Below are 11,832 nucleotides of genomic sequence, written 5' to 3' on the forward strand. Positions count from 1 at the left end.
AAATAATGTACATAAAAAGACAAATATAAAATGTATAACACAGAAAAAAAAATTGTTATTTAAGACCAGCCTGGGCAACAGAGTGAGACCCGGTCTCTAACAATAAAAAAACAACGGACATGGTGGGCTGCACCTGTAGTCCCAGCTACTTGGGAGGCTGAGGTGGGAGGATCACTTGAGCCCATGAGGTCAAAGCTACAGTGAGCCAAGATCACACCACTGCACTCCAGCCTGGGTGACACAACAAGACCCTGTCTCAAATAAAATTGTTGTGGCTGTAAAATGAGAGGAGGGAGCAGGAGCTACAACCGGCCTAAGGCTCTTCTCTGGATCCTGCTGCCACCTCTTCCTAACTCCCATTCTGGGGTCTATCCATCTGCCTTACACCCACCAGCTCATGGCATCATCTTTCTCTATATCCCTTTCCCAGTGGCTTCCTCCCTATCCCAGCCCCCTGATGCAAATCCTGATGTCATCTGCCCCAGCCACCTATCTCTACCTCAACCCTGACTTCTCTGGTGAGAACTCTTTTGCGGATCCAGGGAGTGTCAAATGGCTGCTAGCCTGAGCCAAACCTCAACTGGGATTTCATTATCCTCTAATATATCTTCTCCTCTCCCCTCCCTCCACTGGAATCACACCCTCAGGAGAGCAGCCCCACTCTTATGATCCAGAAGAGGCCCATAGCCCTAAGAAGGGTTGTGGCTGCCATAGGTTGGCTTCCGGCCTCCCCCAGCTCTCCTTCCACATCCCTGTGTGGTTCATCCCACCCCTACCCTGCCTCTTGTCCTCCCCATAGTCCTGTGGCCCAAGCTTTTCAAGCTGGTGAAGGGAGACAGTTGTGATCTGACAAGTGCTAGACAGTTGATTTACCCTCTGTCACCAAATACCCTCATTATCTAGCCTGAAACTCCTCCATTCATTCCTTTCTATTCAGGCACATATTCATTAATTCACTCCATCATTCACCTAACATCCCTGAAGCGAAGCCAATCACCACTACCAACATCTTCCTAGAGACAAATAGACTAACTGGGGTTGGGTGAACTTTGAGAGTTCCAAAGGAAAGCTCCAGAGGACAGGGGGGTTAACAGGGGTCCAGGCCTCTCAGGGACCACAGAGCAGACCTGCAGCAGAAACAGGATTCGAGCCCATGGCTCCAGAGTCAGCCAGGCAGAGGGCACCAGCTTCTGGCTGCTGCTAAGAGTAGAGCTCTTCGAAAGTCATCCACTCAGTCAATATCTACTGAGTGCCAGGCAGTTGTCATCACCTCTACAGCCATCATGGGAGAGATCAGCAGCCTAGAGAAAGGGAATCTGAGCCCCCACCCCACGGGCTCGAAGCCCAGAGTGGAGGCCAGCAGTAGTGCGTCTGGTGGGAAGAACACTGTTCCCAGCCTGGGTGCCCTGCTGGACTCCTGCTAGCCTAGCCTCAGCTAGGCAGGGTATCACTTTGCCTCTCCAGAGACCCTTCTTGCCCACCCATTGCCCTTCTCAACCCTGTCCCTTCTTGGAGAAGCAACCTTCTCAGCAGAAAATTCCATTCTGCCCCAAGGACTCTCCTCCTTACTGACCCTCTCCCCGAGGGACCCAGGCTGCCCCTCCAATGCCTGCAGACTGCCTTCTTTCCTCCTTCCAAACAGACGGTGGGCATTTTCCGATTTGGAGGTGAGAAGAGGAAACTAGTTATTTTCCACTCTTCCTTTACTGGCAACATTGACCCATCTATCCTCCTCTTCCTTCAGACCCCTCCCCCAAGGCCACTCAGCTTGGACATCATTTTGTCCCAGCCAAAATCTCACCTTCTACTGTCCTTGCAGTCCAAAGGCTAGTCCAGCCTCTGAGTCCAGCTCTAGCCCTCTCTCCCCATACCAGGAAGGAAGCTGGACTGTAGAGTGCTCTGGGCCACCCCGTGTTAGCCGCTACCTCTGGCCTCAGTTTCCCCTTCTGAGCCTCAGTTTCCCCATCTGCGGGATTAATGATGCCTGCTCTCTAGACCCAGAGGACGAAGCTCTAAGGAGGTCACAGATGAGGAAGGGTCCAGAGCTCGGCGCAGGCTCCGTGCGGAGCCCCTAGGCCCTGCGGCTCGCCCCTCCCTCTCCCTCTCCCCCCTCCTCTTCCCCCTTCTACCTCTCTCCTGCCTCTCCTCCCGCCTCTCCACTCGCTCGGCTCCCTCTTTGGCTGACCTTCCCTTTCCCTCACGCCTCCCCACGCCCGGGCCGGGACCCCAGAACCCTGTCCGCGGCGGCCTCAGGGCGGGGAGAAGCAGCCCGAACCCCCGCCGCCCCCGCCGCAGCGCGGGCGGTCAGTGCGCAGCCCGGCGCCCGCAGCCCGCAGCCCGGAGCCGGATCGCGGGCTTGGACCGAACCCGACCCGACCGCCGCCCCCAGCCAGGTGAGGGCAGCTCAGGGGAGGCGGGGAGCCGAGGGTCCCCCTTTACGGGAAGCGGGGGCTGGAGAGGCGCGGGGAAATTGGGTCCTTTTTCCTTCAAAGGAGGACCTGGGAGCCTTTTCCTGAAACAGGCACAAGGGCTTTCACTCTGAAGGGATGGATGGAGGGAAGGTCTGGTGAGAGGGATTGGGGTACCCCTTTCTGGTTTTTGTTTTTTTAAATAAGGATTAATTGGCTTCTGTGAAAGTGGGACTTCTTGGAAGGCTGAGGGGCTTTCAAGGTAGGTTGGGGAGGGGGCTCTGGCAGGGCTTGAGGGAAGGGTTAACTGGTGAGTGGTGGGGCAGTGGGGGTGGGGCAGCGGGGCACATCGGGAAGCTCTGTGATCCCCTCAACCTGACATCGCTGCACCTCCCGCCTTGCCTCCGGGGCTCTGGGTCTGCCCAGCTCTGTGTCCTAGTTTTTCTCTTTGAAGATGACTATTTTGAGCCCCACCTGGACAGAGCCAGGAACAGCTATTCCCTTCCCTGGGGCTATGACACCCACCTGACACCCTCCCACCTCTGACCTGTTCAGGGAAGGGGGTTCAGGGAAGGACGAGGACGCAGGGATCTGGGAAATGGGCAGTGTGGGTGAAACGAAGGCTGGGTACTGGGCACACAGGAAGACCCTTGGCACTGGTGGGGTACACCAACTTTGGCTGGGAGGTTGCTAGGCATAGGACGGTCAGCTGCTTCTGGAACATGACCCACTAGGAAAGCAGCAGTGTCAGGAAAAGCTGAGCTGTTCCCCATGCTCCCAGAAGACAAAATACTAGAGAATGTGTGTTTGCTTGGTTGTTTTTGTTTGGTTTTGCTTTCTTTCTGTCTCCTTCACCCTGGATCCCAAGACTCATTCCCCTGATCTCCTCTCCTAGTTTTGCAAAAAGGTAAATTGAGGCAAAGGACAAATTGGCTGGACATACCTGTGTCTAGGAAGGAAGAGTGACAGAGAGGAAGGCATACTGAATTTGAGTTAAAAAAAACCTCAGTTCAAGGCTTCTCTCAGTGCTCCATAGGTGACCTTGGGCCAAAATGCTTTCCCTTCTTGGGCCTCAGCTTTCTCATCTATAAAATGGGAGAGCGGCCACCTGTCTTGCAGGTTCCCAGAGACCATGTGTCTAAAACAACTGTGTAAAAGGGAATGCACTGGACACTTGTAAGGTGCTATCTTCACCACCGTGGATGGCCCCTTCCCTTCTCCCTGTCCTCACCAAGGGTATCACTAACCCATAGGACACCTTTGTGAGAATCGGAAAAAGCACCTCTTCTGGAAAGAGACAGCATTCAGCTGGGCTGGCAATTTGGGGTCTTTATTATGAGAATGAGAAGGCGGCACACTTTCCCCCAGGTGCTGCTGTAACATGTGGAGTGTGAGCTAGATTCCAGTTAGCATGTTCTGCACATCCACACCTGGCAACCCTTCTCAGCAGGGCCCTGCTGTCTCTAAGAGACGCAGAGCTATACATATTTCCAGGGTATTTGCTACAGAAGCCCATATCCCAGGATATCTGCAGTTCATTTCTTTCCTGTTTTGTTCAAGCCCCAAAGCACATGCCCTAGTAGGAAGCAGATGGAATTCCACCATCAGAGAGTGACTCCTCTGAGTTAAGCAGTGCCTTCACCAAGCTCTCAGTGGTAGGAGTGACTGAGTCCCTAAAAACCCTTATGTCAAGAACTGGACCAGATCACTTTTCTCAGGGAAACCAACAGAAGCATTGGCACACATCAGCACTGCCGTTGACCAACCATGTTCACACCTATCTCAGAGCACCCCTGCAGCAAGCCTGTGTATGATGTCTCCTCCCCATTTACAGAGGAAGCCATGTCCAGACGTTAGGGAACCTGACCAAGGTTTCACAGTGTCAGTGGTAGAGCCAGGACCCAAGCTCAGATCTGGCTGTCTGTCCTCTCTAATCCAACACTCCCAAGGAACAAAGCTGCTGACTTCACTGCCTTGCCAAAGCCCTGCGGTAATTGTTGCTCTCCCTCTCCATCCCCAGTAGCCCCTTGCTCACCACTACTTCCTAACCAGCCTCCAAGCGCAGAGAAAGGAGTCACCTTCTCTTTTACTCTGACTTCATGACTAGGGGAGGAAGCTACCTCAAAGCCCAACTGTTCTGGCCTCCTCTATGCAGGAAGGGCCCCTGGTGAGGCCAGGAAAGGGGTCAGGGAACAGCGATTTCCTTTCCTGCTCAGATGGGGTTTAAACAGTAACGGTCATGCAGAGCGTCAACCCAGAGAGTCTGTGTCTGCGTGAGTGGCAGATCAAGGACCATAAAATAACCACAGGAAAATGCAGCCAACTGGAGCTGAGGGGATCTCAGAGACCCCCATGAACCATCCGGTTACCAGGGCCCTTGGGTGTCAAATGGGAGGCGTAGGGGTGAGCCCAGCAGACAGGGCTGTAGGCCTCTTCAACCAGACTGTTTCTGCTGGTCTGTGGTATGTGTGGAAGCTTTCACTTAAGAAAGGGGTTTCATTTTGTGGGTATGCACACACCCACAGCTGTTTGGAGACTCCTAGCCTAATCTACTAGCTCTCAGCACGTGGTCCCTGGACCAGCAGCATCAGCATCACCCAGAAACGCAAATTCTCGCTACTCAGGAGGCTGAGGCAGGAGAATCACTTGAACTTGGGAGGCGGAGGTTGCAGTGAGCCGAGATCGCACCACTGCACTCCAGCCTGGGTGACAAGAGCGAAACTCGTCTCAAAAACAAAACAAAAACAACAGCAACAACAAAAACCACAAAGAGATGGAAATTCTCAGGCCCATCCCAGACCTACTGAATGAACTGTGGGGATGGGGGCCAACTATGTATGTTTGAATAAGCCCGCCAGGTGACAGTGAGACTCGCTAGAGTTTGAGAAGCACTGAGCTAGTCCAAGGATGTAGGAAAATTGAGACCTACTTGTGAGTCAAGGGCAGGGCTGGGAAGAGAACCCTCTTCTCCCGGTGGAAAGCCGAGCTTTTGGAGGCGGCCCCTGCCAACCCTCCTCTCTCGCCCCTCCATCTCCCTCCCAGGCGCCATGCTGCCGCTACTGCTGGGCCTGCTGGGCCCGGTGGCCTGCTGGGCCTTGGGCCCGGCCCCCGGCCCGGGCTCCTCTGAGCTGCGCTCTGCCTTCTCCGCGGCACGCACCACCCCCTTGGAGGGCACGTCGGAGATGGCAGTGACCTTCGACAAGGTGTACGTGAACATCGGGGGCGACTTCGACGCGGCCACGGGCCAGTTCCGCTGCCGCGTGCCCGGCGCCTACTTCTTCTCCTTCACGGCCGGCAAAGCCCCGCACAAGAGCCTGTCGGTGATGCTGGTGCGGAACCGCGACGAGGTGCAGGCGCTGGCCTTCGACGAGCAGCGGCGGCCCAGCGCGCGGCGCGCCGCCAGCCAGAGCGCCATGCTGCAGCTCGACTACGGCGACACGGTGTGGCTGCGACTGCACGGTGCCCCGCAGTACGCGCTGGGCGCGCCCGGCGCCACCTTCAGCGGCTACCTGGTTTACGCCGACGCCGACGCCGACGCGCCTGCGCGCGGACCGCCCGCGCCCCCCGAGCCACGCTCGGCCTTCTCGGCGGCGCGCACGCGCAGCCTGGTGGGCTCGGACGCGAGTCCCGGACCGCGGCACCAGCCGCTGGCCTTCGACACCGAGCTGGTCAACATCGGCGGCGACTTCGACGTGGCGGCTGGCGTGTTCCGTTGCCGACTGCCCGGCGCCTACTTCTTCTCCTTCACGCTGGGCAAGCTGCCGCGCAAGACCCTGTCGGTGAAGCTGATGAAGAACCGCGATGAGGTGCAGGCCATGATTTACGACGACGGCGCGTCGCGGCGCCGCGAGATGCAGAGTCAGAGCGTGATGCTGGCCCTGCGGCGTGGCGACGCCGTCTGGCTGCTCAGCCACGACCACGACGGCTACGGCGCCTACAGCAACCACGGCAAGTACATCACCTTCTCTGGCTTCCTGGTGTACCCCGACCTCGACCCCGCCGATCCGCCAGGCCTCGCGGCCCGGGAGCTGCTGTGAGCCCCGGGCCGGAGAGGAGCCCGGGAGGGCCAGGGGGGTGCATGCCGAGCCGGGTCCGCGGCCCGAACGCCCCGCGCGAGCGCGACAGCTGCTGGGCGCGCCTGAACTCTGACAATAAAGAAGAAAGCGGGCCCGCGCGGCGCCCGACAGCCCAGGCCCCTGCGCTGTCTTGACTACGATGCCTTCTCCGGGGATGGGTGGGCAGGCGCTGACTACCAGGGGCCCACAGGCCCGGGGAGAGGGTTGAAGGTTGGAGCACAGGGTCCCTTCAGACCCTGGGAGAGCGAGAAGGTGGGAATTTGGTGAAACCACGTTCGTTTAGCTCGTTGGGGCCGCCCTTTCCTATCCTTGCCTTGTCCAGCCCTCTGACTCCTCACTGACCGATGACCTCAACCTTAGTACCCCGCTGATGCCTTTCTGTGACAAGGGACAGCACCCCATTGGCCCACTGGGGGCATGGAATTCAAGGAAACAGTGTATTCCTCCTCCTAGCAGGGTGTGGGAATGGGATGAGGAGTTGATACCTCCTTGTCCTGACTCTTGCCTTCCCTGGATGGGGCGAGTGATTTGCCCAGAGCAGGGGACAGCTTACTCCGACATAGAATGACACAGGCTCTGGGAGGCCGAAACAGAACATTTAATGAGAAGAGCAACACAGAATCAGGGCCGCACCTGCTCCAGCCCACCTCCGCTTGTCTCTCCTTGGTCTTCTCCCAGCCTTACTCCCTCCTCTGAGGTGTTCACTCGACACTTGTTGAGATACTGCCTCCCTCCGCCTGCTTCCCTCCACTCCTCCAACAGACAGAGCTCAAGTCTAATCTATTCTCCCAACCCAGATGGGAACTTGGAGGCTCGGGGACCCCAGATCCTTGGTTGTGCTTAAAAGGGGATGCTCAGCACCTAGAGGATTCCTGTGAATTCCACAGGACCGTCACAGACTGCCAGGGTAGCAGTTGGAGGATCTGACCTGGCCTTACTTGGGACAGCTTCCCTTTCAGCATCTCTTGAACACACTTCTCAAACCTGACTCCTGATGTCCACACACCCCTGCCTGCCTGTCATGCCCTTAGCTCTGTGCCTACTCCTTGGAACCCAAAGCCTGGGTTCTTAGCCTCTCAAGATCCAAGAAACAAGATCTGGTCAGGGTAAGCAGGGAGGGGATGTCGCAAGCCAAGCCCAGAGATCTGAACACAGTGAAAAGAACTAGGTGCCAGACAGAAGCCCCTGCCCAAGATGGGTCTGCCTGGGGAGTTGAGGGGAAGGGGGTGGGGGTAATGGCAGGTGAAAGAGCAAAAGGGGAGGGTCAGGGGAAGGGGTCAAGGACGGAGGCCCAGGGACCCAGGGAAGGGGGCTGGTCCTGGGGGCAGAAACCCTTGCACAGGTCCCAGAGTGTTTCCTGTGCCAGGAGAGTGAAGACTTGGGCCCAGCGGCCCCGTTCCTCAGCCTCACTAGCTGCGTGGAGCCGGTAGATGCAGGACAGGGCGGTGAGGAGCAGATGTTCAAAGTCCCAAGTGCTAAGAGGAGGCCCCTTTCGCAGGTCCTGGAGCTGCTGCAGCCGCTGCTCAGCGCCCTCCAAGTCACTGGGCACGTGGTGCTGCAGGAGGAGCCTGAGTCGGCGGCCTGGGTGTGTGGAGGCTAGTTCCTCGTCCTGGATATGCAGCTGCCCCATGACATCGAGCTCCAGCCCAGCCCAGAGCAGCTGCAAGGGGAGCCATGTAAGGGGTAGGCTGTGGCCTGGGGAGCAGGGCAGGGAGCAAGAGTGGGCAGGGGGAGGGGGCAGAAGCAGGCAGTAGGACCCATGCTGGCTTGTCCCCCCAACCCTAGCAGACCCACCCTGAGACATCCCCCTTCCCAACCCTGAGCTTAGGGACCTCTGGACATGCCCACCCCCATGTCCCAGGCTGGGAGGAAAGACCTCAAACATCACTTCCGGGGCCTCTGGCTCCTGCAGGCCACCTCCCACGCTGGTGCTGTCCATGGGCTGCCCTGGGGCAGCAGAGAGGAGTCAGGCCCCTGCCATGCTACACCGTGAACACCCAACCTCCCAGAAGTGCCCCTCTGCTGCCTGGTAGGGGTCCTGAGCAGTTCATCATGCTACAAAAGGGCAGGAATGCCATCCCATGCCCCCTTTTCCCCTCCCTCTCATGCACACACATGCACATTGACATTCACCCTCCCAAGCATAGGTCTTGTGATCTCAAAAGCATCATCCCAAGCCCAGTTACCATGTTGGCAAATGCCCAGGACTCCTCCCTTAACTTGCACAATGCCCTTGGTAAAGAGCTCCAGGCCAACGGGTTACAAGACCCTTCCCCACCCTCCTCCCCTCCCTATAATCATCTGAGGGCAGAGTCACCTAAAACAGTGCCAGTTACTCTCCCAAGGACAAGGACCTCTTTGGGAAGAGCCTACTCTTTCCCTGTTCCTCCTCAGCGGTAGATCCTTGTGAGGCAGCGAGGACAGGGCAGGGGAGGATGTCTGTGGCAACTCCCTCCAGCCCACACCTTGGGATGTTGCCTCACCCTTGCAATGTTTGTTCCAAGCCCAGGCAGGTCAAAAGACTCTGCTTTGGGCATCAGCGGGAATGAGCCCAGGGCCAGCATTAAGAGCACTTAGGGCTCTCTCCCTAGGTGTCACCTGTACCTTTTCAGTTCTGGGGGTGGGGCCCACACTATCACCCACCACAGCACACATCAGCCTGGTACCTACCATGCCCACACTTCCTATGCCCAACTAGCCTCCCCAACTGTTAACTGCTGTCAGCTGGCAGCCTTCTTTGGCTCCTCTCCACCCACCCTGAAGCCCTGGTACCTGCATGGTGCTGGGTTGTAGACACAACAGAGAGGAGACAAATGGCTACCACCAGGCAAGCCAGGAACTGCAGGGTCACAGCCATGCTTCACCACGTCCTCTGAGTCTCTCTGTTCAGCAGCTCTCTGCTCCCTCATCTGCCTGCCACACACCTCGGCTTCAACTTTCCACTGCAGGCTGCTCCAGAGCTCTGTAATGCACGTCAGTCTTCAGTGCTCAACAGGGAGGGGCTGGCTGTGGCCTTGGTCACCTCCCAGGAGCTCTTTCCATTCTTTAGAAATGGGGAATCTGGTTGTTGGCAGGAACCTGGCTCCCTGCTTGTCAGGCCCTCAGCTTGTTCCTGCCCAGATGGGCGGTATGCTTAGTTAATAGGAAAAAGGTGTTTGGTAGCAAATAGCTCTGGCTTGGCCCTCCCAAAGGGTAGGAAAGCCCAGGCAGTAGGACCACCTTACTGTCTTCACCCTCAAAACATCCTGCAACTGAGGCCAGCCCTGACACCCAGTCTGGCCCAGCCCAGCCTCAAGGAGCCCCTCAGCTGCCAAATGCATCAGCTGCAGTCTTCCAACTGCATGGCGGGCTGGCTGGGCGGCCCTAAACACAGGCAGAGCCAAACTCTCCCCTCTCAGGCACTCTGCTACAGGCTGAACAGATCCAATCAGCTGGGCTAAGGAGTACTATCCCCTGGCAGACAGACAAATCTGCAGCTCCTGAGTAGTTTTTGCCCCACCCTGGGACCTCTTGTTTCCTAACAACATTCTTAATTCAGGGCGAGCACAGTGGCTCATGCCTGTGATTCCAGCACTTTAGGAGGCCAAGACAGGAGGATGGCTGAGCCCAGTTCAAGACCAGTCTGGGCAACATGGTGAGATCTCATCTCTACAAGTAAAAAAATTAGCTGGGTGTGGTGGTAGACACCTGTGGTCCCAGTTACTCAGGAGGCTGAGGTGGGAGGATCACCTGAGCCCAGGCAGTCTAGACTGCAGTAAGCCCTAATCACACTGCTGTACTCACTATAGCCTGGGTGACAGAGAAGACCTTGTCTCAAAAAAAACTCCACCATTTCTCAGCTCAGGCCAAAAACCAGGAAGATTCCTATAGATCAAGAGTGATGGGCTACCATGCCGCACCCATCCTGAACCCTGTGGACTATGAGAACTTTTGATTACAGCTCCAGAATTCCTCTCAGAAATACATGTGGCCAGGCATGGTGGCTCATGCCTATAATCCCACCACTTTGGGACGCTGATGTTGGTGAATCACTTGAGGCCAGGGGTTCGAGACTAGCCTGGGCAACATGGTGAAACACCATCATCTCTGCAAAAAATACAAAAATTAGCTGAGTGTGGTAGCACGCATCTGTAATCCCAGCTTCTCAGGAGGCTGAGGTGGGAGAATCGCTTGAGCCTGGGAGATGGAGGTTGCAGTGAGCCGAGACAGCACCACTGTACTCCAGTCTGGGTGACAGCGAGATTCCATCTCAAAAAAACATAAAAGACTCCCTGGTTTAGTAGTGTCTTTCTAAGGGAGCAGGGAGACACCCCTGCTTGCCTGTGTCCCCCATCAAAGTATCATCACTTCTCCCCATTACACAAACACACGAAGTGGTGAGTCTAAGTAGGAATTTATTTACATGGACACTCAATTACAGATAAGGGGCTTTCTAGGATCCACACGCCTTCCCTGGAGCTACTTGGCTTCAGGCTTCTTGTCCCCGGCTTCAAGCTTGAGACTCTCCGGGGGTTGGCGATAGACTGGGAAAGCCTCCCAGGGGCTGTTCAGGTCAAATTTGCGGAACTCTTGGGCCAACTCCACTGGCTCTGCCACCACTCGCTTTACCTCATCGTCATAGCGTAACTGCAGGAACAAAAGGCAGGCTTGAGCACTGAGGAAGTCCTTAACATAGCTACAAAGGAACCTACTTTCACAAGGCTGTGGGTTATTTCCCCAGCCCAGTTCGTGTCCATCACTGACTCCTGTTCCAGCCTGTCATTAAGTCTCCATCCACACCTGTTACGCATCAGATCATATTCCAACCAGCTAGAGTGTGTGATTCCAAAATGTAGGATACCTCTCATGCCCTGCTAACCACTCCCACATCATGAGCTCTGAACTGACTCCGCTCACCCACACAAACACTTATAAGGGGTAATGGTAAGCATTTGCCTAGGATTAGGGAGTAGTCGGTGACTGAAAAGAGTAAACCTAAACTGGCAGGTACACAACCTCAGGCCCTGTGCCCTTGGCATATTCACTGTCCAGATCTAAAGCAGTACATTTGACATGGCTTTTCTTGTTACTGGAGGGTCAAATGGATAAGGTAAGGATCATCAGGTGCTAGAGTGAAGAGGCAAACCAGGTGAGGCAGATAAGATAGCAGGAGTGGGGTGAAAGGGAGAAGCAAGGGAGACAGCCCTGCCCAGAAGTAGCCCAAGAGGAAACTAGGCGCATGCAAAGCACTATCACAGCAGGAGTGCCTGGGGACTAAAGGAGCAGGCCTGGAGCACCACGTCTCAGCATTTCTTTTTTTTTTTTTTTTTTTTTTTTGTCGCCCAGGCTGGAGTGCAATGGCACGATCT

General features: G+C 56.1%; 3 protein-coding genes across 6 annotated transcripts in view; 1 reads left to right on the plus strand and 2 right to left on the minus strand.

Annotated features, from left to right (window-relative positions):
• Nucleotides 1–1,654: 1,654 nt before the first annotated feature.
• C1QTNF4 (C1q and TNF related 4) lies at nucleotides 1,655–6,618 on the plus strand. Of its 2 annotated transcripts, XM_017529197.2 has the most exons (3): nucleotides 1,655–2,393; nucleotides 2,616–2,670; nucleotides 5,451–6,618. In XM_017529197.2, exon 3 carries the CDS (start codon nucleotides 5,456–5,458, stop codon nucleotides 6,443–6,445), a length of 990 nt encoding a protein of 329 aa, XP_017384686.1. In that variant the 5' UTR covers nucleotides 1,655–2,393; nucleotides 2,616–2,670; nucleotides 5,451–5,455; the 3' UTR covers nucleotides 6,446–6,618. The 2 variants fall into 2 exon arrangements, with proteins under 2 accessions (XP_017384686.1, XP_017384685.1); XM_017529196.2 differs by lacking the exon at nucleotides 2,616–2,670.
• A 443-nt stretch (nucleotides 6,619–7,061) lies between these two features.
• On the minus strand, nucleotides 7,062–9,863 carry FAM180B (family with sequence similarity 180 member B). 3 transcript variants are annotated; one of them, XM_037738773.1, is made up of 3 exons: nucleotides 9,709–9,863; nucleotides 9,257–9,446; nucleotides 7,062–8,431 (listed from the first exon to the last, which is right to left on the minus strand). In XM_037738773.1, the coding sequence occupies exons 2-3, from the start codon at nucleotides 9,339–9,341 to the stop codon at nucleotides 7,749–7,751; spliced, it is 768 nt and encodes a 255-aa protein (XP_037594701.1). In that variant the 5' UTR covers nucleotides 9,342–9,446; nucleotides 9,709–9,863; the 3' UTR covers nucleotides 7,062–7,748. The 3 variants fall into 3 exon arrangements, with proteins under 3 accessions (XP_037594701.1, XP_017384691.1, XP_017384690.1); XM_017529202.2 differs by having other exon boundaries at nucleotides 7,062–8,144; nucleotides 8,361–8,431; nucleotides 9,257–9,855; XM_017529201.2 differs by having other exon boundaries at nucleotides 9,257–9,863.
• Nucleotides 9,864–10,861: 998 nt separating this feature from the next.
• The window catches only part of NDUFS3 (NADH:ubiquinone oxidoreductase core subunit S3), a 6,042-nt gene continuing 5,071 nt past the window's right edge, over nucleotides 10,862–11,832 (minus strand). The window contains exon 7 of the mRNA XM_017529198.2: nucleotides 10,862–11,110. Coding sequence (XP_017384687.1) covers nucleotides 10,943–11,110 — 168 coding nt within the window. The 3' untranslated portion in view covers nucleotides 10,862–10,942. The remainder of the gene's footprint in view (nucleotides 11,111–11,832) is intronic.

Source organism: Cebus imitator, unplaced genomic scaffold, assembly GCF_001604975.1.
Source record: "Cebus imitator isolate Cc_AM_T3 unplaced genomic scaffold, Cebus_imitator-1.0 Scaffold58, whole genome shotgun sequence".
NCBI lineage: Eukaryota > Metazoa > Chordata > Mammalia > Primates > Cebidae > Cebus > Cebus imitator.

Bases quoted from the DNA above. Each gene is read 5' to 3' on its own strand.
- C1QTNF4 (XM_017529197.2), top strand. From the start codon at position 5,456: ATGCTGCCGCTACTGCTGGGCCTGCTGGGCCCGGTGGCCTGCTGGGCC.
- FAM180B (XM_037738773.1), bottom strand. From the start codon at position 9,341: ATGGCTGTGACCCTGCAGTTCCTGGCTTGCCTGGTGGTAGCCATTTGT. The intron at 8,432-9,256 runs GTACCAGGGCTT...CTGCTGCCCCAG, and splicing joins TACAACCCAGCACCATGCAG to GGCAGCCCATGGACAGCACC.